The 24,439-nt window shown below is 32.6% G+C and overlaps 6 protein-coding genes and 1 long non-coding RNA gene across 7 annotated transcripts; all 7 read right to left on the bottom strand.

Moving 5' to 3' along the window:
• Window positions 1-4,117: 4,117 nt before the first annotated feature.
• On the bottom strand, window positions 4,118-5,180 carry LOC137832122 (uncharacterized). The gene has a single exon (XM_068640137.1). The coding sequence runs from the start codon at window positions 5,102-5,104 to the stop codon at window positions 4,214-4,216; it is 891 nt and encodes a 296-aa protein (XP_068496238.1). The 5' UTR covers window positions 5,105-5,180; the 3' UTR covers window positions 4,118-4,213.
• Window positions 5,181-5,705: 525 nt separating this feature from the next.
• On the bottom strand, window positions 5,706-6,957 carry LOC137832131 (uncharacterized). Its single transcript, XR_011084521.1, has 2 exons — window positions 6,887-6,957; window positions 5,706-6,174 (listed from the first exon to the last, which is right to left on the bottom strand). It is a non-coding gene; the product is annotated as an uncharacterized lncRNA (long non-coding RNA).
• Window positions 6,958-8,744: 1,787 nt separating this feature from the next.
• LOC137832944 (uncharacterized) lies at window positions 8,745-10,089 on the bottom strand. The gene is given in 2 exon segments (XM_068641353.1): window positions 8,745-9,438; window positions 9,441-10,089. Coding segments are annotated over 2 exon segments (861 nt in total). The 5' UTR covers window positions 9,716-10,089; the 3' UTR covers window positions 8,745-8,852.
• Window positions 10,090-10,851: 762 nt separating this feature from the next.
• LOC137823597 (uncharacterized) lies at window positions 10,852-12,125 on the bottom strand. The gene has a single exon (XM_068628804.1). The coding sequence runs from the start codon at window positions 11,818-11,820 to the stop codon at window positions 10,918-10,920; it is 903 nt and encodes a 300-aa protein (XP_068484905.1). The 5' UTR covers window positions 11,821-12,125; the 3' UTR covers window positions 10,852-10,917.
• Window positions 12,126-12,998: 873 nt separating this feature from the next.
• LOC137832934 (uncharacterized) lies at window positions 12,999-14,057 on the bottom strand. The gene has a single exon (XM_068641343.1). It carries the CDS (start codon window positions 14,002-14,004, stop codon window positions 13,129-13,131), a length of 876 nt encoding a protein of 291 aa, XP_068497444.1. The 5' UTR covers window positions 14,005-14,057; the 3' UTR covers window positions 12,999-13,128.
• A 2,496-nt stretch (window positions 14,058-16,553) lies between these two features.
• On the bottom strand, window positions 16,554-17,592 carry LOC137826124 (uncharacterized). Its single transcript, XM_068631986.1, has one exon. The coding sequence runs from the start codon at window positions 17,515-17,517 to the stop codon at window positions 16,642-16,644; it is 876 nt and encodes a 291-aa protein (XP_068488087.1). The 5' UTR covers window positions 17,518-17,592; the 3' UTR covers window positions 16,554-16,641.
• Window positions 17,593-20,723: 3,131 nt separating this feature from the next.
• On the bottom strand, window positions 20,724-22,630 carry LOC137822110 (small ribosomal subunit protein eS25). The gene is made up of 4 exons (XM_068627013.1): window positions 22,478-22,630; window positions 22,299-22,373; window positions 21,976-22,110; window positions 20,724-21,113 (listed from the first exon to the last, which is right to left on the bottom strand). Exons 1-4 carry the CDS (start codon window positions 22,478-22,480, stop codon window positions 21,000-21,002), a joined length of 327 nt encoding a protein of 108 aa, XP_068483114.1. The 5' UTR covers window positions 22,481-22,630; the 3' UTR covers window positions 20,724-20,999.
• Between the last annotated feature and the right edge of the window lie 1,809 nt (window positions 22,631-24,439).

Genomic DNA, 24,439 nt, shown 5'->3' with positions numbered 1-24,439 from the left:
TAAGTGGAATGAGTATCAATATACTCATATCATATCAGTGAGTATACACAATATTATTAAAAAAATTGTCTTATTATTAATATTAATATTAATATTGTTTGTTTAGCTGAGCATAGTAATCTTAATATGAAAACTTTTTATAAAAATAAATAAATAAAATATTAATATTGTTTGAGATTTTGAGTGTACATAATATTAATATTTTTTAATATATTTCATTTTCATATTTAAAATGATATTACACTTATTTTGAATTTTAAACTAGTAGCTATAAATAATTTAAACTTTAAATTATTTATTTAAGAGGTATAAACTCTATGACTTAGTTAACTATAGTTGATGATTACAGTATCAGTGTTAGTCCCAACTTTGACCTAAATAGTTTCTTCATTTTCAATCTCAAAAATGGTGTTTATTGGCTGATTGAGTGGGGCCCATTAAGGTACAAGTTACAAGTAGATTATTCAAAGGTGGGCCATAGAAGTCTCCTCCAGATTTTGGACATAGAGCCCAGCAACAGCATTCACGGTTCTCAATTTCTCAATGTGGGCCCATTTGGCCCACTATCAATTTTTTTGTTGTGTTTGTGGATCTCGTGCACTCTCCACCTTAACCCTTCCCAATGTCTCCATGCACCAATCACGTGCCAAGCAAGAAAACAAACAAAAAATATTAACAAAATTGTAAAAAAAAGAATAAAATAAATAGAATTATGCATAACTTTCCTTAGTGTTTATCTCATCAACACTTATTGTCATTTTATTTTATTTTTATTTTCCTAATACCATTAAATGCTTTTTAATATTATTTAATATAATTTATTGCAAATTTATTTTGTAAGGTAAGTTTAGGTTGGTGGTACATTAAACTGTAATTTAGTTTTTTGTTAAAAAGTTCTTCTCCCTTCACACATTCAACCACAAAAAATCCCTAAAATATAGAATAATAATTTTTTGGCTTAAAATTTTGTTTGTTTGATGGAGATTATAAACATCTTATGACGAACATATAAGAAAGAATATTTTTTTTTGTCTTAAGTTTCTTTGGGTCATTCTCGATGAGATAAGATCAAATTTTATATTATTTTTACTTGATTTTATTTATAATGTCAGAAATTTCTATACATTTTAAATATCAATTTGGAAGTGCACTAGATTTTTTTTTAAAAAAGTTGTATTTTATTAATGGAGATAGTGCATGAAGAGATAATGATAAAGTAAATATGGCATTTTCTCTATTCTTTAAGTTTGGTTTTTAAATAAAAATCTCACTTACTGTAAAAAATAATATCATTTGAATTAAATATAAAAATAACCTGATTTGTCTGATTAGGGTTTGTATTGTAGGAATCTCTGCATCACTTATTCATATTTTATTTATTTATTTATTTTAATTTCTTAGGAAGAAGTATTTAACCTCCTCAATTTTATTTTTTTAGTAAATAAATACCTTAAACTTGTTTTCTTAATTGATCCTTGGATTATCTCATGGAGAAATAGATACTTTAAATTTTAATTTTACTGTAACTGATCCATAAATTTTACTATATAAAACACCTAAAATTTTAATATGATACGGAAAACTTATTTGTTTTTAAATAGTTTTTCTCCAACATAGTTTAGTTAAATTATTTGCATTAAGTGTCAATTATTTATTATTTTTTCTTTTTTTTTAGAAAAAATATTTGTAAAATGTAATAAATTTTAAGGATTAATTAGAATAAAATTAAAAATCCAGGTGTCAATTTAAAAAAATAAAAATGAATTAGGAAATCTTAAATTTCAACGTGATACTCCTTGTAAAATGATAAAATTTAAGATTAATCAAGATAAAATTAGAGTTGAGAGTATAAAGTAAAGTTTAGAAATTAAATATTTCTTTTCTTAATTTTTGATATAAATTTTGTGTTTAATTTGAAAACTAATAAATAAACCAATTCAATACATAACCTAACAATCACTTAATTTTAAAAAAAATGCATATAGATAATTATAATCAAGACAACAAAATATCACACATAGTTATAATTTATATCATTCAAACTATTTATAAGCTGAATCTTAAAGCTCAAAGTAAAAGTTCAAATAAATATCGAACTTAATCTATATAAAAAATATATGATTTTTACTCATCAATTTAATCCATTTCAATTTTTTAAATTTATTTTTATTTTGAAAGTAATATTTTATATTAAAACTTGTGTCAGACATAAAGTTTTATGTTACTTTGTTTTGGAATTTAAAATTTCGTGATAAATTTATTCTTAAAAGTGTTTTAAATAACTAAAGAAAGAAGATATATTTATATTATTATTAATTTTGACTCTAAAAAATATGGTTAATTAAGTAAAATCGAGACTATTAAGTATATGAGAATAAAATTAATGAAAATGTCTTGTAGTATAACATAATAGATGGACGATGGAAGTTGAAGGGTAAAAAAAAAAGCAGATAAGGATTACAGTGTGTACTGAGAGAGATTGATGGAGAATTGCAACTACTGTTTATGCACTTAGACCAATAACATGTGATGACTGAACAACAACATTTAGAAAGAAAAAAAAAATCACTACATGTTGATTTTGATGTTTTTTTTCATAACTATAATCTCAAATTTAGGATATGATTTAACACAGAATCAAACATTAAATATAAGATTAAAAATTAAAAATCAGTATTTAAATATTTATTTATAATCAAATATATTTTTAGCTATTTAATTTTTTAAGTGAATTTTTTATTTTATTTTCAACCATAAATCGAAGTTCATGAATAATAAATTCATAAAATTTGAAAGCAGAGATTTATCCTTTTTTTTTACCTCAGACAAGTCCTTCTGGTAAGAACAAAATGAACATATTTGTTTGCAGCTTTCTTGTGTGGTTGATTCATAGGTGTATGATCTGTTTTCATTGTTGGGTTTAATTTGACTCTTGACATAGATCATACACGTGTTCAACATATATAATGAAGAACATTATCCACAATGCATGCATTAAAAAAAATCATTAAATAACTTTTTTTTTAAATTAATTAGTTACTATATTAATTAACTTAAATATTATTTTAAAAATTAAAAATTTATTTATATTTAAAATAGTTTTTATTATTAATAAAATTTTCTAAAAGAATTTCTAAATTGATATCTAAATTTGCTATCAAGGTTTTAGCTACTAGTATTTTAGATTTTAAATTGGTCTCAATTAATTTTTTAGAGACTAATTTTAGAATATAAAATATTAGTAGCTAAAATCTTGATAGTTAATGGTTAGCTACCAATTTAAAAATTAATTTAAATTTTTTTATTAATAATAAAAACTACTTTATATATCATTATTTTTTTTTAATATCTAAAATAATTTTTAATTTAATCCAATAGTAACTAATTATATTTATCTCTAAAATTAATTACAATTTAATGATTTTCTTTTAATGATGACATTGATTATTATATGATACTCTTGTACATTACAAAGTCGTATTTTGAGGTAATATAAATGCTTATAAGTTTCCTAATTATATTTGATATTGGGTATTATATAATTTACTTTTATAGTAAGATGCATTTGAATGCAAATCTGGTTGATTTATGATAGTGTTCCTTATTGGAAGTTTGATAAATTGTAACATTAATACAAAATTATTCATCATCACTTTAAATAATTATGGTCATTTAATTGAGAAAATTAAAAATAAGGGGTTGTTGAAGATCTTATTGAAAGACGAGTCCTTACTTTAAATTTAATAGTAATAGATGGGTTGAAAGTGGTGAAAGATGAGATAGAAAAATTTGGAATAGCGTGATATATTTGATTACAATACTTAGAATAAGAAGAAAAAATTTAAGTCTAAATCAACATGATAAAATCAACTTATAAACTTAGATTTATGTTCACTTATATACTATGCAATATTTTTATTTTTAGTCGACATGGGATATTAAAAAAAGAACGTGAACCAAATTTAAAAGATATTGGAATGTGATTCGTGATATAATGGTAATTGCTTCTTTAAACTACTTAATAGATAGACCTTGATAGGTAGGAGTGTTCATAGTAGCAATAAAATTTGAGTACTCAAAGTGTTGTAACGAAATAACATGATTGTCAAAATGATCATTGCTCACATTGCAAACAAAATTTGAATTAAATGTTTCTATTTCTCTCTCTCTCTATACATATACATTACAAAATTTGATGGTCTAATAATGTTAACTAGTGATTGAGGATGTTAAGAAGGGAAACTCTGGTCTTTATCAAACGCCTAAACAGAAATTCAAAACCTTCTTCAAGATCTTGAACAAGCGACTCCACTTTCTCCATTTGGTTTTGCAGATTACTCATGTTTTCAAATTTACTTGTTTGGGAAAACATGCAGGATTGCAATGCTTCATCAAGTTGGGCAAATTCACGTTCATCTGCCAACTTTGAGCATCCTACTTTCTTCGTCTGCATCAGCTTGGAAACCAAAATCCAGCTGCTAGACTTTGATTGTGCAGTCCCTGAGATCAAATGAAGTAGTGTCTGAAATGTTGATAGAGTTACCACTTCCACGTTCTCCAATAAACTAATCAAAGCTACTGTTTGGTTATCTTTGTTTGCAAGTGGCATGCTGCATTTTCTTGTAGAACCACCCTTCAAATTTGCCAAGGCTTTTGAGATGGCCTTTTTCACCACCTTTCTTGAATTCAAGAACTTCTTAATCTCTGCCCTGAGCTCTGCTTCACCTCCCTTTTTCCTTCTCATAATTGATTGAAGCTCTCGCATGCACTCTTTTGTGTGTAGTAGAGAGTCTTTGGCGGTTGTGCACACATCTAAGAGCCTTAAGGATCCATTCAGAAGCTCATCTACCCACTTTTCTTGACTCTCACGATGAAGTGCTTCTTGAGTGAGGGGAAGTTGGAACAATTTTTCAACACCTTCATGCAGATCTTGCAACCCTCCTAGCTTGTGGCTAAGGGGTGAAGAGGAAGAGGAGGTTTCATGGGAAGCCTTTAACCTCTCCAAGTGCTCATTGCATTGCAGGATAAGTGGGTGTGATCTAGAGGGCAAGCTGTTTGAACGAGCATGGAAATGGGATTTTGTGTTCAATTGAGAAGTTGCCATTTTTTTCCTCAGGGGAAGAGAAGAGAAGAGAAGAGAAGGCTAGATGTTGAGAATGGAATTCAGTTTTTTGATCTACCTTCTTGCTAATGCCATATGCTCAATATATACAAAAGGGTGTTGAGGACACAAGGAATCTCATCTTAAACTAATATCAATACGTGCTAACAAATCAAGATTTGGATCTAAACATGATCACATAATTGTTAGGAAAGTGTCTCCCACATGGAAACTCTCCAACTAACACTTTGTTCCTTTTTTCTCTCTCACTTCGATGATTCACCTTTTTCAATTAGAATCATCTACCATAAAGAACCTGCATTCAATAATGTAATTGAACTGCACGTGTGGACTACTTGATGTCTAAAACAATGGCTGCACTACTTCTGAGCATGTCCCTCATGCAGAAACAATAATTGAACTACTCGTTGTTCCCATTTATTAAAATAAAGCTAACAATGTGTGAGAGAAAAGAAGGGAGGTGAAGTGTTGCATCTCATTGATTTAATACAAAACTGTCTAATGGTTAAGAACGTTAGGTCTGTGCTTCTAGCTACCATCTAAATTAAAAAATTGAATAAGAAAAATATAAGGTGAATAATAGTTTTAAACATCATAACTAAGATCAGAATATATAGGAACTGGATTGATACTTGCCTTTCATGAGGTTCAAGTCAAAATATTAAGTCTCATTGTTCTTTTTACATGAAAAAACTCTTCTCTGCTGTATATTTAATCATTCAAACATGGAAAATGTGACTATTTCAACACCCTTTGACAAGCTAATCAGTGACATGGTTTGTTGGCCTATGATGTTAGAAGAGAAGTTGTCCTAACATCCTTCAAATTTCCCATGGCTTTGAAGATGGTCTTTCTCACTACATTCCAAAACCTCATGCAGAAGGGTATTTATGTTCATGGAGAAGAGCTTCTTGGACTAGGGGATAATGAGCCGAACTTTCAACACATTCATGCAGATGTTGCAACCCTTTTAGTCTATGGTTTAGCAGTGGAGTTAAAGAAGAGGCTTCTTGGCCTAGTGTTCACTGATTGTAGAAGAGGTTTCCATTTTTCTACAAAATAAGAGAACACATGATGAGATGCATGGAAAATTGAGATGTAGATTCAACTTCCTTCCAGTGCCATGTGCTCAACATAAATAACAAAAACATCAATGAGTGCTAACTAATCAAGATTTGAATCCAAACATAACCTTATTAATGTTAATGCAGTGTCTCCCACAAGGAATCTCCTGACACCTCGTTTCTCTTAATTTATATGCTATGCAACACACGCTTTGCAACAACTACTTTGAAAAAAAAATGTATTTCATTGTGTCACCCCTCGTGTGCATGTGTAGACTTGTCAGATGGCTAAAACACAAGGCTTAGGTCACGCTGGCCATGGGGAACAAATGCTGCATCTCTTGTGGCCTCATCAAACTCAATGTTAGTGCTGCAACTCAATATATTTGCAAAAATAAACTTGATTTTTTTAGTAGCACAAGTGTTGGATCTATGGAGAAGTGAATTGGCCTCTCATCTGCATGTTTTCTAATGTCCCCAATTCCGTATATATTAAATAATCAATGTTAGTAGCTCCTATTTTGGAGTAGCATGGACTATATTTCATGATAATATGCTGATTCACTTGTCCTCTTTACACGAATACAACCAGCTAACATTTCTTTATCCTTAGCATATAAAACTGTAGAACATGTGCAGCCATAGTTTTGATTTAATAATCGGCCAAATAGAAGTTGTAGCTTTAGCAGCTAGGACATACCTTCATCCTTTAACTTTAATTTTCCCAGACAGAAGAAATTGAAACTCGATTAGAAGCATGGTATCGGTGCCTGTTACATGTGTATAATTGAATAATAAGTAATAGACTATAACATCTATAGGTGGACTGAATAAAAGAAAAATGTTGCTGAGCAGTTGTTTTTCTACTGTGACTCTAGAAGTCAAAAAAAGTGTTTACTGTTTTATGATCTCTTTACTTTCATTTATGTTAATAGTGAACTTTTAGGAGAAAAAGGGGAGTTGGAAAGATGAGATGTAGAGGGTAAACACAGGAACAAACAACACCAAAGAGATAGATGTTGAAGTAACAATAGTTTGATCCTCATGTACAATTGTGACACTCATGGGGGAAAATTGAGTGCACAAAAATCATGTATTTGGTGAATTTTCTTGAGAGGTGTGATCAACTCCTATTTGTAGATCATGAATGCAGCAGCAGCATAAAAAAAAAAGTGATTGTTCAAGGGATAGCTCACCAAGCTTAGGTGCCTGGAGATGCAGCAGCCTGTGATCCCTCCACTGTCAAGAGCCAGAGGTAGTCGCTGCTCTGTGAAGCCAGCCTCACGCATTGCCCTCTCGTCTAGGAACCAGGAGACCAATGCCTTCGCAATGTTCCCTTGGCTCAACTCTCAACTTGGAGTGGGCAAGCCAGCAGATGCAACCTCCAGGCCAACATGGTGCTAAAGCCTTGTTCAATCACCTTGGTGCCCCCACCTGGGTCACAAGCTGGTGTTACCCAGCTCGGCGAACTGACATGCTTGTCAAAGATTTATAAAGTCTAGTTTGTGTAATACTCTAAACGATGTGGGACTTGAAATGTGACAATATTAAGTACAGATAGCCTTTAGTTGGAGAGTGAGGCATATTCCTTTCTCCATCTTATGTTATGATACATAACCTTGTAACCCCAAAGGTTTGGTTGAGTCCATTTTAAAGTTCTGAGAAAAACATAAAAGTTCCATTTATAAGTTTTCATTCAACTTTGATTAATACTCTCATCTCATCAGAAAAGTTCAATTTTGATATTGTTTTTTACGTAATTCTTTATGGATCCCCAATTCGGATCCACCAGGCCCAAAAGACTGGACAAATGTTTTGTGCACCTACTTTATTTCTTCTTACACCTCATGATTGTGATAAAAGATCAAAATGCCCATTTATTAAAATATAAAAATAACCTAATTTTTCTCTATTTTCTCTGTATACCCCTTTACCTCCTCCCTCCTCAATCCGCAAGAGACTGAATAATCTGTGCCACTGCCCCTTTTCTAAAATCTTGCTCCCTTTTTCATTATTATTTTTTCATAAAAATAATGAACAAATTGACATAAATCTTGATCCGTATGTTATATTTTGGAAATTATATGGGTCGAAGTGTCCGTGTATGTGTTAGATAGATACTAACTAATCAATATAAATATACATGCACGTTACATATTTGATGATAAAACTAGTTTATTTTCCACTATCCTTAGAAAATGAAACTTTAAAACATTGTGCAGCCATTAGGTTTTGATTTAAACATCAACCTAATGGCAGTTGCATGACTACCAGCTAATATATGCCTTCAGCACATGATTTGCAGAAGTTTAAAATTATTTATGTTGCTTCTCCTACTTTAATTTTGTTTTTCCCAGAAAGAAAAAATAAAACTTGATTAAAAAATGTGAGTAGCAGCATGGCATGGGTGCATGTAACATGTTCACAAATGATAAATAAATAATGGTGGACTAAATAAAAAGAGTATAGTTACTGTTTTACTAGTAAACATTTGAGGTGTGATGTTGAGGGTAAACATAGGAACTGAACAAAAGAGATAGATGCTGAAGAAACAATAGTTTGATCCTTAAATAATATGTATTCAGTAAAATATATGACATTCATGTACAATTGTGTGACTCTCAAAGGGGAAAATTGAGTGCACAAAAATCATATAGATTCTATCATTAGTGGTTGAAGATGTTGAGAAGGGAAACTCTATTTCTAATTAATTTTCTTGATAGGTGATCAACTCCTATCTCTAGATCTTGGATGCACAGCTCCAAATTTTCCATATGACTTTGAAAATTCTCAACAGATGAAGGTTTGTGACTGATGAGAGACTGCAAAGCTGCATCCACCTTTTCAAATTCATTTATGGTTGATTCTTGAGAGTCACAAATAACCCTTTTTGGCTGCACCAACTTGGAGATTGCTGACCATCTGCTATTCTTTGAGCGTCCTTTTGGACCAGAGATAAACAGTAACAAATTTTCTAATGAGCTCAGGGTGATTGCTTCTGCTTCATTTAAGAAGCTGAGCATGGGTGAAGTGTTGTTGTTGTTGTCCTTGTGCTTCAAATTCTGCAGGGCCTTTCGAATTTGCTTCTTGATGGTCTTCCTCATAGCTAAGTATTTCACACTTTCAACCGCGAGTCCAGTTTCATGACCTTTCTTTCTTCGGATGACTGACATTAAGTCACACATGCTTTCCTTTGATTGCTGAAGACAATCTTTAGCAGTACCACAAATATCTAAGAGCCTAAGAGACCCTTCTAGTAGATATCATCAACCCATTTGTCATTGCACTCCCGAGCTAAGACTTGTTGTTCAATTGGCAATTGAAGCAACTTATCAGTGTAATCATGCAAGTCCAGCATCTCGTTAAGTTTGTGGCTCACTGAAGATGATGACAATGAAGAAGTGGCTTCAGAACCCCTCAATCTTTGCAAATGCTCCTCAAATTGTGATACAGAAGGGTGAGCTGCAGAGGGCAAGCTGTTGCTGCGAAGATGTAGAGAGTTTTGTGTTCTCTTTTCAATGACTGCCATTTTTTCTTCTTAGAAGGTAATGTGTAGAGTTTGCTTCAAAGCCTGAGTTGTTGTGGTAGGCATTTGTATTATATATAGCAGATGAAGAAACAGAATAAGGGAGACAAGAGGAATTGTTTTTTCCTCCAATGTCACCTAATGAGTATGCAATTATATGATCTTGATTTGGATCTCAGCATCTTAACCATTATGCATCTGCTTCCAACTCATCCCTCAATTTTTTACTTGTGAGTTGGGAATCACATGGATTCTTGCAAAGTGGCATATCTTGACAATACACTAGTTCATGCTGTGTGATGAATGCATTGTAATGGGAGCTTCTGTCTGGAGGATGAGAGGAGCTGTTTCCTAACATAATTGATTTTCAGTCTATGAAATTGTCTACCTACAACAGGACAGGACAGATTCACGACAAGAGAAACCTTCATCTTCAGATATAGCAATATATTGGCTACTTCTTGGTGGCAATGTTTATTGTCCCCAGCTCAATACCTGTTAATTAATCTTCTTCTGCTTCCATTGACACGTGAACAACCATAAGTGGAGGTTAGTAGTAATTTCTTCTGCTTCAATACATTAACATTTTTTTACAGAATATTCTATTTCCCAAGTGGAGCTTATTATGTTGCCCGGGATTTAAGGTTTCAACCACCTTTGTTCTAACAGTTTTGAATTAAAATGTATATTTAACAACTTGACATTTAAAATTATCTACAGCTTTATGCAGCTGCAGTATTCTTCAATCTTTGATTGGAAAAGAGTTTTTGAATGCGCATTTGGAATTGGATAAGAAAGAAAATATTAGGGATATAAAGTTTCTTTGGCTTTCTCACCCATTAAACAATAATCACTATTAACCACAGTGCTTTGAGAAGTTTGAGCCTTTAGCACTTTATTGAAGGATATTAACAAAATCAATGATACAATGTCATTTAACCATGGGACTAACAGTACAAAAGGATGCAGTAAAAATAAAAAATGTGATAACCATATAAGCTTCAGAGGCTAAGTTTACAGCCACAACGGAATAGCTTTACAAATTGATAGAGAAAATGCATCAAATTGCAAAAAGTATGCACAAAGAGTTACTGAGGAAATAAACAACATATGAAACCAAAAAAAATGGTAGAGAAAGATTATCATCTAAATTAGGAGCCAATTTCATTGACATAATCACAAAACATTGGCACGGATTTGTACAACTAGTGATTGAGGATGTTGAGAAGAGAAACTCTAATTTTGATACAACGTTTAAAAAGAGCTTCAAGTCCTTCCACGAAGTCTTGAATGACTGACTCTAAATCTTTTAAATGGTTCTGCAAATTATTGATATGGTCAGACTTTCTTGTCATGTGAAACACAAACGATTGCAATGCAGCATCCACATTGGAAAATTCATTCTGATCTGATTCTTGTGTAGAAGTGACCTTTTTGTTGTTCATTAGTTTGGAAACCAAAGACCATTTACTTGGTTTGGGTTGTGCTGATCCCGAGATGAAGTTCATCAGGGACTCCAATATGGAAAGAGTGATTACTTCCACATCTTTGAACAAGTTAGCCAAGGTTGTGGTTCGGTGGTCCTTGTTGCTTGGAGAAAATTTTGCTTTCTTCACTGTTGCCTGCAAACTCTCCAATGCTTTGAGGATTGCCTTCTTTACTACCTTCCTAGAGGCCAAGAATTTCCTGACCTCAGCTGCCACCTCCATTTCACCTCCCCTCTTTCTTCTCATAATCGATTGAAGTTCTCGTGCACATTCCTTTGTGTGAAGCAGAGCATCCTTTGCACCAGTACATACATCTAGGAGCCTTAAAGATCCATCCAAAAGCTCATCTACCCACTTCTCTTGACGCTCTTGGACTAGGACTTCTTGAGTATGAGGAAGTAGAACCAGCTTTTCAATAGAATCATGCAAAGTCTGCAGACCAGTTAATTTTTGTCTGAACAATGATGATGAAGAGGAAGTTGCATCAGAAGCTGAAGCCTCTAAACTTCCTAAGTGTTGATTGCATTGTAGAATAAGAGGGTGTGGTTTACAGGGCAAGCTCTTTGAGCGAGATTGGTGATGATGAGAATGAGATTTTGGGCTAAAAGGGGTGACTTCCATTTTCTCAGACAAGAGAAAGGCTTTGAGATTGACTCTACACAATTGGGTCTTTGGATATACCTTCCTTCCACTGAGATTAGCTCAATATATATTGGAAGTTCAGGAGACAGAAGGAATCAAATATCAACAAAAATCCATAAGGGCTAACTGATTCAGATTCAGATTTATCGGAGATCTCAGTAATGTTAATGCAGTGTTTCTTGCACAGGAACACTCCAACTCATGACTTGTTTTTTTTTCTTAGCACACGCTTGTAGTAATCCATATTGGTGTTATCAATGCATGAAACTCACGAGTGGCATTGTCTAATTGCCAGGCCTTTCTTCACTGCAATAAATGCAGGTATAATATTGCCTTTTGCAAATAGAATAACCTTAAATGCAAATCATCAGTTGCATGAGGGGAATCGTATGAATCACTTGCAGTTATAAATGAACTATTGTACTGAATAGCAACTGCTCGGAACACAAGAAACTAATAATAAAGAATCATACTAATATAAGGAACTGACAAATGACAACTAATTGGCTTTTCCCTCATTACAGGAAGACAAAAATCACGTTCTTCATTGAATTTCAGCGCATGAAATAAAGGAACATGTGCATACACTTAATTTTGACTATTGTTTACTCTTCAACCTATTTGCACTAGTGCGAACTATATATGGATTCAATTTCAAACTGACTTTGAATCCCATGTGGGCTTAATAATTGATATGAAGGGGTTGCTGATTAAGTTATTATTATATCCTCTTCATTCTACTATAGTCCTTCCACTTGGCTTATCAGTCATTGGCTTGATTAAGGATTACAATGAAAAAAGGTTTATTTTTTCCTTAAGATATGTTTGGTTGTGTACGCGACAACTGAGGATGTGAAAAATTTAGAACCAATATAACTTAATACATTCTAGTACAACTAAAATATGAAAAACAATACAATTTCACTTTGAACCTTGTTCTAGATTTCATTTTTCACTTTCTTCTGTCCATTCAATAGCAATTTAGACCTAGGTAAGAATTTCCAAAGAATGAAACTTCGTAAGGGTGACTGTGGCAGTCACTTTCTTCAACCCGTTCAATCAAGCAAACAGAATTTACACATGGGCATAGAATTTGCTAAGAAAGAAATAAAGAAAGCAATCAACCTAGCAGGAAAGAAAGGAACAAAGAAAGCAAGTGAAAAAGAAAGAAATTTGATCATTTGATTATTGTATTTAGTAAGTTTTAATCATATCTATGTACAACTGTAGGTCAAAAATTGAATTTGGGTGTCTGCATATATACAACATTTAGATTTTTTTCTCTAACTAGTGGCTGAATATGTTAAGAAGGGATACTCTTGCTTTAATGAGTTTCCTTGAAAGGTGTTCAACAGCTACTTCTAGATCTTCAATGCATATCTCCAAATTTTCCACATGGCTGTGAAAATTCTCAACATATAAAGGCTTGTGACTAACGACTGATTGCAAAGTTGTATCCATCTTTACAAATTCATTTGTGTCTTCTTGAGAGTCACAGTTTATTCTATCAGGCTGCATCAGCTTAGATATTATTGACCATCTGTTCTGCTTTGATTGTCCCTTGGAGTGAGAGACAAACAGCAACAAGGACTCTAAAGACCTCACAGTGACAGCTTCTGCTTCTTTTAACATGCCAAGGATAGACAAAGCCTCATTGTCGTTGTTTGAGGAAGAAACAATTAAATCGCTTTTCTTTCCTTTTAAATTTCCTAAGGCCTTTCGAATTGCCTTCTTCATCTTCTTCCTAGATGCCAAGTATTTTCCACCCTCAACTGTGAATTCAGTGTCAGCACCCTTTCTTCGAATAACTGAATGAACCATGTGAATGCTTTCCTTTGATTGCAAGAGGCAATCTTGGGCTGTACTACAGATATCCAGGAGTGCCAATGACCCTTCTAACAGAACATCAACACACTTGTCACTGCATTCTTGTGCAAAGGCTTGTTGGATAGTGGGCAACTGGAACAACTTATCAGCATAGTCATGCAAATCAAGCAAGCCAATTAGATTTTGGCTTATTGAAGATGATGACAGAGAAATTCTGGTGGCTTCAGAGTCTTTCAATCTCTGCAAGTGATCCTGGAATTGTGATAAAAGTGGGTGAGGTGAAGAGGGTAAACTGTTGCACCGAATGTGCAGAGACTTCTTTGCGCTTCTTTCCATTTACTCTTGTTAGAGAAGATAATAGCGGGATACCAAAGTAGGAGATGATATGCACAACTTGTTCTGAAGTCTGAGTCCTAGTATTTTCCATCAGCTCCATATATAGCAAATAAATTGAGGGAGACAAGTAGAATAATTTTGTTCCTAGATGTCACCAAATGAGCTAGCAATTATATCATCTTGATTTGAATCTCAGATCTATGATTATATAGTTTACTCTGTGTTTCCTACTCACTCATGAATATTTTTACTTGAGGCTCACATGGTTGTTTGAAAATGGTATCTTTTGCAGGTTGCTGATAAAAATCTAAATTTGCGGAGTATGCATTGTAATGGAAGCTTTTGTCTTGAAGTGGAGAAACTGGTTCTATTAACAGCATCGAGGCAACAAACTTGTCTGTTGAACTAAAGACAACACGAATTTCCAACTTTAGTTTATAAACATGGACTAAAAAGGTGGAGGGTGCAGGCACCATACAATATCTGATAAAAAGGAACTTGCTTGGAAGAGAAATACACAAAGTATGCAACATCGACATTAGACTTTATTTTGTTTTCTAGATGGAAGGTGATAAATTATTCCATAGGGTTTCCCTATTGTGGTCAAGTCTCATTCACTGTTGCAGATCAGAAAACATATAACATATATTTTGTTGAGTTGCTTCCCTCTGATTTATGGATCAGTTGCTGACTTGTCTTTGCATTTACATGGTTGCAGTTTGAAGACATTGGCGAACACATGAAACAATTAGCAACAAGAAAGAAACATTCATCAATTATAGGCTTGGAGCCTGACTGCTATAGAATTCAAGTATAAGAAAGTAAAAACCACTACCAAAACACTCCTCGTATCAGCATTAATTGAAAAGGAAAGGAAGTTCACAATTTCACATGCTCTTATCTTAAGAGAAAAGTGCTGTTTTGTTGAAGGATTGTAATCAACTGATAGAGTTGTGTCTTGTTCAATTACAAATAGTTTTCAAACTAAATACTCAAATTGGTCATCCAAAGATACATGGGATGTCATCATGTTGGTCTTCTATAGATTTAGGACATCAGTTTGGTTTTTTGTTGTGTAAATCTGAAACAAGCAAAATTAAGGATTAAATTGATGTCAAAATATACTCTATGAGGTGAAATTCATATTTATTTTCAGCATTAAAGGTCCAACTTAAATGTCCAAAAAATTATAGGACTACCAACCTCCATTATATATTTGGAAGTTCAATTTCAGTATTTATAATTGGTCTACTCTTTATTTTACCCTCTTTCACTTCACATATTTTGAAGCTGGAGACAAGATGAATGTTTTTCTTAGGAAATGTCACCAAGTTGGCATGCCAAGTCCATTATTATTTGGTTTTTGGAGGTGCCACACAGCATTTTTTAGTCCATATTTCCCACACGCCAAACTTACCAACTCATCCCACAAAATATGACTTGAGAATCTCATGAATGTATCTAGCATGGATGGAAAGGAAAATGAAGAGGAGCCATTGTGGACTTAGCATCATAATTGAGTCTTCTGTCTGTAGGAGAAGGAGGTGTTCTATTTGTAATACCAATTATTCTCAACTTGCCTGCTAACAAAAATGAGTCAAGGATAAAAATAATCTTTTTCTATTTTCAATCATCAGATGTCAATGGTGAGCCGCACCTAGATGGCCATGTTCATGCATTATTTTCATTTTTCTATATCAGTTAACTATACACGTTCATATACCAAAAAACGTTGTGAATCAAGAATTTTGAGAAGGAAAAGTTTATCAAATAATTGAGTGCTCAAGTTCAAGGAATACAACAGCCTGTCAACTAGGGAAACAGACAAAATGGTAGTTTGATCTTATTCTATGAGTGCTACAAAGTCCTACTAACCAATGTTGTATTTCTTAGTATTGCAAAGTTTGATTAGGAAAAACAATAAGATGACAAAAATCTCGTCAAAACTAACTCACAGTTCAGTCTCGGTAATTAAATAAAAAGTATTGTTTAGTAACTACTGATTTATTTGTTCTTCAAATTATAAGTCAGTGATCCATGCATGCACACGTGATTCTTTGTTTTTGTGAGCAATTTTCCTTGTCCGCTTCTACATTGCAATAGTATTCTCCGTTATCATCACAGATTAGTTTAACACTGAGAACTGCAAATAAAACAAGTAATATTCACAAGTGATTTAAGAAACAAATACATATAGAACTGGGAATAAAATTTGTAAAAAAGAATAAACAAAATGCATTGCATCAATTCTATGAAATTATATTTCTCTGATATGGGTTTAGGAGTTAGGTCCATTTCTTTCCCAATCCATAACAATACACACTATACTGTGAGTAAGCGAAAACATCATTGACTAAATCCTGAGATAATTATTTATTTTCTGTTGAGAGAGAAGCTATTTTTAGTTTTTTTCCTGTTTTTCAATTCTTGCAGGATCATTCTAAACCTGATAATCAAGAAGGGAGTGGGGGGATAAATAAAATTTCCTGTTCTCTAGCAATGAATAAAAATAGTCGAGATATGGAGGGTAGAAAGATTGAGATATAATCTAATAGCTCAAAACATGTTAACCTTTTTCATTGATCATATATATGTACAAGTATGAGTTTGTCATGGGGGGAAACACTTTTTCTGTGGCTAGTGGTTGAAGATGTTGAGTAGGGAAACTCTAGTTCTAATTAGTTGCCTAGAGAGGCATTCAACTCCTACTTCTAGATTTTGAATGAACATCTCCAAATTCTCCATATGGCTTTGGAAATTATCAATGGATGAAGGCTTGTGATTGATCAGAGACATCAAAGCAGCATCCACCTTTTCAAATTCATTTGTTTCTGCTTCTTGAGAATCACATGCCACTCTATTTGGCTTCACCAACTTGGAGATTATTGACCACCTATTCTGTTTAGGTTGTTCCTTTGAGCCAGTGATAAACAACAAGAAGGATTCTAATAAGCTCACGGTGACTACTTTTGATTCTTTTAAGATGCTAAGCATGGACAATGTCTCATTGCCTTTATTTGAGGTAGAATTCATGAGCTCATTGTTGAATCCTTTCAAACTTCTCAAGGCCTTCCGAATTGCTTTCTTTATCTGTTTCCTAGAGGCCAGGTATTTCCCACTCTCAAATGTGAATCCTGCTTCAGCATCTCTTCTCCTGCGAATAGATGACTCAAGTTCATTCATGCTTTCCTTTTGTAGCAGTAGGAAATCTTTAATTGTACCACAGATATCCAAGATCCTCACAGATCCATCTAATAGTTCATCAACACATTTGCTGCTACATTCTCGTGCCAGGGCTTGCTGAGTGATTGGCAATTGGAGAAGCTTATCAGCACACTCATGCAAATCCTGCAAGGCCTCAAGTTTGTAGTTTATTGAAGAAGAGGTGCCTTCAGAATCCTTCAATCTGTGCAAATGCTCCTCAAATTGTGATGTAAAGGGGTGAGGTGTAGAGGGCAAGCTGTTGCTACGAAGATGCAGAGAGCTCTTTGTGTTTGTTTCAACGATTGCCATTTTTTCTTCTCAAAGAAAAGGTAGTTAAGTTGTTCTAAACCTCTGGTTAGTACTTCCAGTATTATGCTCAATATATCAATATATATATACACACACACATAGAGAGATAGAGAGGAAACTAATTGAATAGGCATGAACAATATTTTTATTCAAATGTTACAGAGTGAGCATGCAACTCGATTATCTTAATTTGGATCTTATCATCATAGTGCTACCATAGCATTGTTTGCTGAATGCTTCCCACAAACCAAGCTTCACAACTCATTCCACAATTTTTAATTTTGTAAATCACATGAATATGGCATCTGCTGTAGATATCATATCTCCTCCATCATTACAGGTTCAAGATATAAAATATTAAGCTGTGACTTACACGAGGGCAAGGTATTGGGGTGAGCAATATTACTCAGAACTTTTGTCTGCAGGAGGAAAAGCAATTCTATTATAAATACCAGTTTGGTTTGAGACATAAACAAAATTGTTTGAGGGGTATCTCTTAATATTCAGACATTGGTTGGTCATATCTTGATTATAATGTTGATGCAGAGTTCCGAAAGTCATAATTGATTTGTTGATGTTTATGTGCATGCATCTATGTAGCTAATCATACCCTGCCCAGCTACAATGAAATAGCAACCACCACATTTTATTTTTATTACTCCTATCCTATTCATGGTGGTCTGCTTCATATATGAATGTGGAATAATAGAATTTACCATTCAAGTTTCTTATTTTCTGAGCACCAATTACCAAACACTTTTCTTCTCACTTTCTGTATAAGAAAAACAGTTACCATTTTACAAAATGTAGATCCCCGATTGACAGATATAAAACCATTCAACAAAAGATAGACAAAAGCTCAATTAAGTCTATTTATGTTAATAAGTCTTTGAAAAAAACTCTAGGTGTTTATCTGTGAATGTTGTGACTGAACATTTTCATCACACATAAAGTGATTCAACAAAAAGTTCAATTATATTACAGAATATCCTAAAAGGAAATGAGTAAACAAGGTACTGCAATACCATAAGGAGTGGTGAGGACATAATTCACCCCATCTACAAGCAAAATAATGCAGATATACACATAAACATAAGGAAAAAAACAATAAAATTATTTAAGGGCGACTATGATTTTAATTGAACACATAAGTTTAGACTCGTGTTCTTCTTCAAGAGATCTTGTATAATGGATCCCAGGCTTGCCTCATTATTTTGCAAGTTATCTATTAAGATCTTCCAACATATACTAGGGATCATGTACAACGAAAGTGATGGATATTTTCCCCTGATTGTGTGGAATTATTATTTATGAGATAGTTGCTGAAGTATTATTGCCAAATAATTTCTTATTGTTAGTAGCACAATTTCAGTTCTGACGGTGATAATGTATCATGGATTTTGCTTTTCTGTCTTTCTATTATGTACAAAGATAGCACAAGGAAAGTGCTTATTGATTTAATTTTCCTCATAACAAGACAGTAATAGATTTTACTCGTTATTCATCAAGCAACCTGATCAGCTTCGATATTGATCCCAAAGACCATGTGGGTTTGAACACTTTAAATAAACGAAAGCATTAATTATTAACCATACTAAACACGTTTTAGTCAAATTATTTAGACATTAATGCCTCGAACTTCTTAAAATCTAAACTCCTTCGTTTCGAAGGAAAGAGATGAGGAAATGAAAGATAAACATAACAGCTAGAATTTGAGTGTTAGATAATATATAATCATTAGTAAAATCTTAGTTACACTCATGTACAAGTATGTGATATAGTCAATGCTCATTGAGGTAAAACTGTTTTCAGTGATTATAGATGTTGAGAAGGGAAACTCTTGTCCTAATGAGTGGCCTTTCAAGGCCATCAATTCCTGGCTCCAAACCCTCAACTCAGAATGACAATGCATTACATAATATCAATAATATTGAGAATATAATATTTACTTAAGATAGTTGTCAAACCACATGAAAATTGAGAGAAATCAGTCTAATAATTTATTATAGACTAATCACTCTAATATTTAATAATCACCCTATTTCTTTAAGTCTAAAAAGTTTATAAATATAATTTTGGTCTTCAAGAAGTATACATTCAATTCTATATACTGACTTAAATATTATTATATCTCTTTAAACTTTTACTAACTTGAACGTCGAAAAAAGTGTTACGAATAGATCATCACTTTCTTCTTCATCAAAGCTCGACACCCTTCAACAAAGAGGCCAACTCGCCTAAACAGCTTATACATCTACCAAAAACAAATATTCCTAGTCCTTTTTCCAAGTGGTATTTTGGTGTGTTTGGAAGAGGATTCCATTTTTGTGAAAAATAATAGCGGTGATGATTTCGGCTCCTTAAATGGTACGCACTTCAAGAATGCCTTTTTTGTATGTTGAGGATCTTGACACCAATGTGATATAGAATAAGTTGTTTAATCGGTTTAGCCAAGTGACTCAATTAATTTTGATTAGGATTCGCAAAGATTAGACTAAGAGATCCTCTCTCGATTGTGCATATGTCAATAGGAAAAATAGATATGCAAATGTGTACATGAAAAAACTTTTCTCAATGGACCATAGTAATTCGGTTAATACATATATAAATTGCCAATAGGTGAAACACAAGAGATTTCAATACATGCAGGTACACCGTAAGAGCCACACAATTTGTCAGTGCCGTCAGCTTGCATACATGCACATGTAAGAACAACTGGAATAGTTTTACACTTCACAAACTTAATAGAACTGACAGAGGAGGAAAATAATCCAAGGAAATATGAACTGTAACTACTACGGTTACCTGATTTTCATAAATAAAAAAATAAAAACGTTTTACTCATTTAATTAGAACAAAGGTATTATCTATGCTTCATTTCAATTAGGCAAAAGCTATAATTTCTTATTTTTACACTTACAAGTTATGCTTTAAATTGCAATGCTTCGAAACATTTGTAACGAATTTCCATACACTTCCCCAGAAACGTTGTCATTAGCTGGGATATGGCTAACGTAAAAAATACACAATACAAAAACACCAAATTTGAATTGGCAAGACAAACATTAGTCGTTGTACCTTTTCAGTTAGAAAGTCCTTTACATCACATTTGAAAAAACATTGATTTTAACAGTTAAAAAATTATTCTAAATGTAATTAACTGAACCAAGTAGAAACTACTCTACCAACCCCCACCAAAACACAAATTACTAAATATCCGGCACAAACATATTCCAATCGGTTTTGTTTTCAGAAAGAATCTCCGGCACATTAACTATTCAAGCAAACAAAACAAAACATGTAAAAATAAGACTCATAATATTTTAAAACATCAAACATGGAAGGAAACCAAAAATACAAACTCAGCCTGGATTCAGCAACAATCTAGAACTGAGAAGCTAGTATGAGATGCATCTCAAACTTCAAAAGAACATACTTCACTATTCCTAAGAGTACTCCATAACCTAGGAACAATTCCACATTTAGGTGTTTGTTGCCCTGGTGTAAATTTGCTGACTTGCATGGGCAGACACCATCCTGATTGATCCTCTAGCCATCAATTCTCTAATAGCCTTCCTTGCAAGGGATCCATTAACCTGTAAAGTGCATGTAAAACGATTATATATTATTCAATATACCATTTACTTAGTAATTTACGACAGTTATTGAGCAAATGCAATTGTAGGTATCAGTGTGAATCACAAAGGGAGGCAGTGTTAACTTAAAGTCAAAAATAGAGCATAGCAATGACATCAAATTCAATGGACTGCCAAACATGAATATACCAACTGCAAAATGATTAAACATCCATTAAGCTACTCAAATGCACAAGGACATGTAAGTTTGTGGACATCGAGGAGAAAGGCCATGTTTCCTAATAAGAAACAAACTATGGAATCCTAAAGAGATGCACTAAGTTTATTTTCAATATCGGGTGAATCTTATCAAAAACAAAAATAGAGGAATTAACATGGAAAAATACTTGCAAATCTGTAACGAAGTTGGATTGGGTAATACAAACGAGGAACGTTGGAGAAAAAGTATCTAGTTGATAATCAATTATTGAACAATTAACAGTTCAGAATTTAAAAACATAAAAGCCAGTGGATAACACTCAGGGTTGTGAGAGAATAATGCCTCTTTATTTTCTCATAAGCAATTAGTCAGTTACCACTTGCACTATACAAGTTCTTTCGTGAAGCTGGACAAAAGCAACAATCATTTATCCATAAAATAAGGAAAACCAGAAATCGTTCATCTTAGGTAATGATTAATCATAATACAGAACTAACAATCAAAATCAATCAGATGAAACATTGCGGAAAATCAACAATTGACTCATAAGACAGAAGACGCATCAAAGCAACACCAACAGATACGACCTCTCTCCTAGAAATTAACGTATCTACAAAACAAGTGACGCAATTACATTAACAGAACAGAAGAAGAAAAACATACCCTCAAACGATCAGAGAGAATGGAAGGAGTGATGAGCTTGTATTTAGGTGCTTCAGAGAGGAGTTTGTCATATGTGCCCTGATCAAACAGCACCATGTTATTCACCTTCTCCTTTTGCTTTCCCTTGCTCCATTTCTGTTGAACACAAGTTCCACCAAAACATCACATACACATCCCTTGTATAGCATTAATCGCACAAATACACACAAAAAACATTGTTCTGGAATATGTTGAAATAAAGGTAATGGCGCTGACCCAGAAATACCAAATGGACCAGACAACAATTATACTAAGAAAAAATAAAACTTTGACAAGAAACGAACCTTCTTCTTCTGCTTTCCACCGCCAGATTTGGCGGGCTTGGAGGAAGGTGGAGGAGCCTTATCCTTCTTTGGAGCCTGCAAGCAAAGAACAACAAAGTCAATCACAATTCACATGGATTGGGGAAAGAAAGGTAGAACATTTTCAGAGATTTTGCAGAGAAACAAAACAAAAATCGCACCATGATATTAGCTGCAACTTAGGTACCAGAGAAGAATAGGGTTTTCACTCTTTCTTTCAGCAGAGGCGGAAACACAAACCACTGAAAACCCTAGGCATCTTATAAGAGACACATGATGTCATATTTATTCCGGGCTTTCGGCCCAACAGGCCCATCTTTAAACCCAAGATTTTGTTTTTGATAGATAGATCCAATATTTGACTGGTCACACCACAAATCATAAAACTTAATAATTAATAATCATATATTAACGGTTTGATATATTGAACAAATTACACTGATTTTTTTTTCTCTTTTTTTACTATCAATTTAAAAAAAGTATTAAAAAAACATATTAGCTCTTAATTATATTTAACTATCTAAAACTATAGCATACTGTATTTTTAGCTGTTGTTATAAGCATTAAAAAAATAGAAAACTATGTTGAATTTTGTGTACTGTATATTGGTTAAAAAAAATCAGTGTATTAAAATATCAACTTATTGTTACTTTTTTTAACAATTAAGATATATTTCATGACCTTCATCTAAGTACTGAATACATAATATGAGAAAAAAATGTGTGAGTAGAATCCTAAAACGGAGTATATCGATATTTTTTAAATAATATATATATATATATATATATATGAATTCAGTATTTATTTGTATGCATCTTTTTTTCAGATTTCTTAAAGATATTTTGTTTTTCTTTTGGTTAAAAGTATATCTCGTACACTTGATAATTTTTACTTGGTTGATTTATTTATTTCAAATTAAATCACTAAAATGGAACAATAAAAATCATAAAAGAAATAAAATAGTAGATATCACTCTATTAAAAACATAAAAAAAAAACAAGTATAACTAATATTATGAAAAATATATATATTCATTTTTAAAAAATTTAAAAATGTCACTATTATTTTATTAAAAACATAAAAATAATATTTATTTTAAAATTTTAAAAAATATGAGTATTGTTTAGTATAGGTTCGAAGAAAGATAAACGTAACTTCTTTTAAAATAGTTGTGGACATTTTTTTTATACTACTTTTCTGTCTTCGCATAAAGAAAGTTGACTCTGGGAAAACTAAAGTTTAGATATACATTTTTATTTTTATTTTTATTTTAAACAGGAGTTTGAAGAATCATGCTTAAAAAGATATTTAAAAATTCGAAAACTTCAACTTTTAAAATTTGTTAACACAAGAAAGTATTCTTGAAAACAAATTTTACCAATTCCCACACCAACTCTTTTGATTAAACGAGTTTTTTTTCTATATACTTGATTGATCGAGATACTAAATGAACAAGTTAATCATTCTATCATGATTATTTTTATTGAAACTCTTCTTCTGGACTTTAAGTATAATTCAATCTCATAAAATTGTCTTAATGAGATTTTTATTCACATATATACTATGAAATATTTTAATCTCTAGTTGATGGTCCGATAACAGTCTGATAGCGAGTGACAAATAAGTCCAACAAGCAATCGCTATAATAGACTCGAAATGACTTTGATATTATATTAAGATGTAAACTTTAAGTCTAACTCAACCTCATAAAACCATATGTTTATAAGGTAATATTTACACTCACATATATACTATGAAATATCTTAATTCTTAGTCGATGTAAGATTTTCAACAAATTTTTTCTTAATCTTATAACCATTATGTCCCCTAAACAAGTTTAATTGAATTTTGGAGTGATACAACTTAAATACAAAAAAGTTAAAAACTATTTTGCAGACTTTAAACAGAAGTTAACAGAATAATTTTTTATGTATTAAAAAGTTTTAGATCAAAGTAGTTTGAGGTTTTGTTTTATACTGAGAAGCATTATCCTTCATCCTCTTTGGTTGGAGCAAGCAAGAAGAGAGAGAAGTGATGGTTGAAGGGAACAGCAATCTCTATAATGCTACCCATCGTTTCACTGATTCCGTGGGAAGGACCTGGTTTCAATAGTGCAGAATCTG

This window comes from Phaseolus vulgaris, chromosome 11, assembly GCF_000499845.2.
Source record: "Phaseolus vulgaris cultivar G19833 chromosome 11, P. vulgaris v2.0, whole genome shotgun sequence".
Classification (NCBI taxonomy): Eukaryota; Viridiplantae; Streptophyta; class Magnoliopsida; order Fabales; family Fabaceae; genus Phaseolus; species Phaseolus vulgaris.
Note: the sequence above shows the minus strand (reverse complement) of the source record. Positions and strands in the feature narration are given on the sequence as shown.

Coding starts and splice junctions, on each gene's coding strand:
- LOC137832122 (XM_068640137.1), bottom strand. CDS start 5,104: ATGGCAACTTCTCAATTGAACACAAAATCCCATTTCCATGCTCGTTCA.
- LOC137823597 (XM_068628804.1), bottom strand. CDS start 11,820: ATGGAAGTCACCCCTTTTAGCCCAAAATCTCATTCTCATCATCACCAA.
- LOC137832934 (XM_068641343.1), bottom strand. CDS start 14,004: ATGGAAAGAAGCGCAAAGAAGTCTCTGCACATTCGGTGCAACAGTTTA.
- LOC137826124 (XM_068631986.1), bottom strand. CDS start 17,517: ATGGCAATCGTTGAAACAAACACAAAGAGCTCTCTGCATCTTCGTAGC.
- LOC137822110 (XM_068627013.1), bottom strand. Junction 22,111..22,298: donor GTGGAAAGCAGAAGAAGAAG/GTTCGTTTCTTG, acceptor TGTGTTCAACAG/AAATGGAGCAAGGGAAAGCA. Junction 21,114..21,975: donor TTCTCTCTGATCGTTTGAGG/GTATGTTTTTCT, acceptor TGCACTTTACAG/GTTAATGGATCCCTTGCAAG.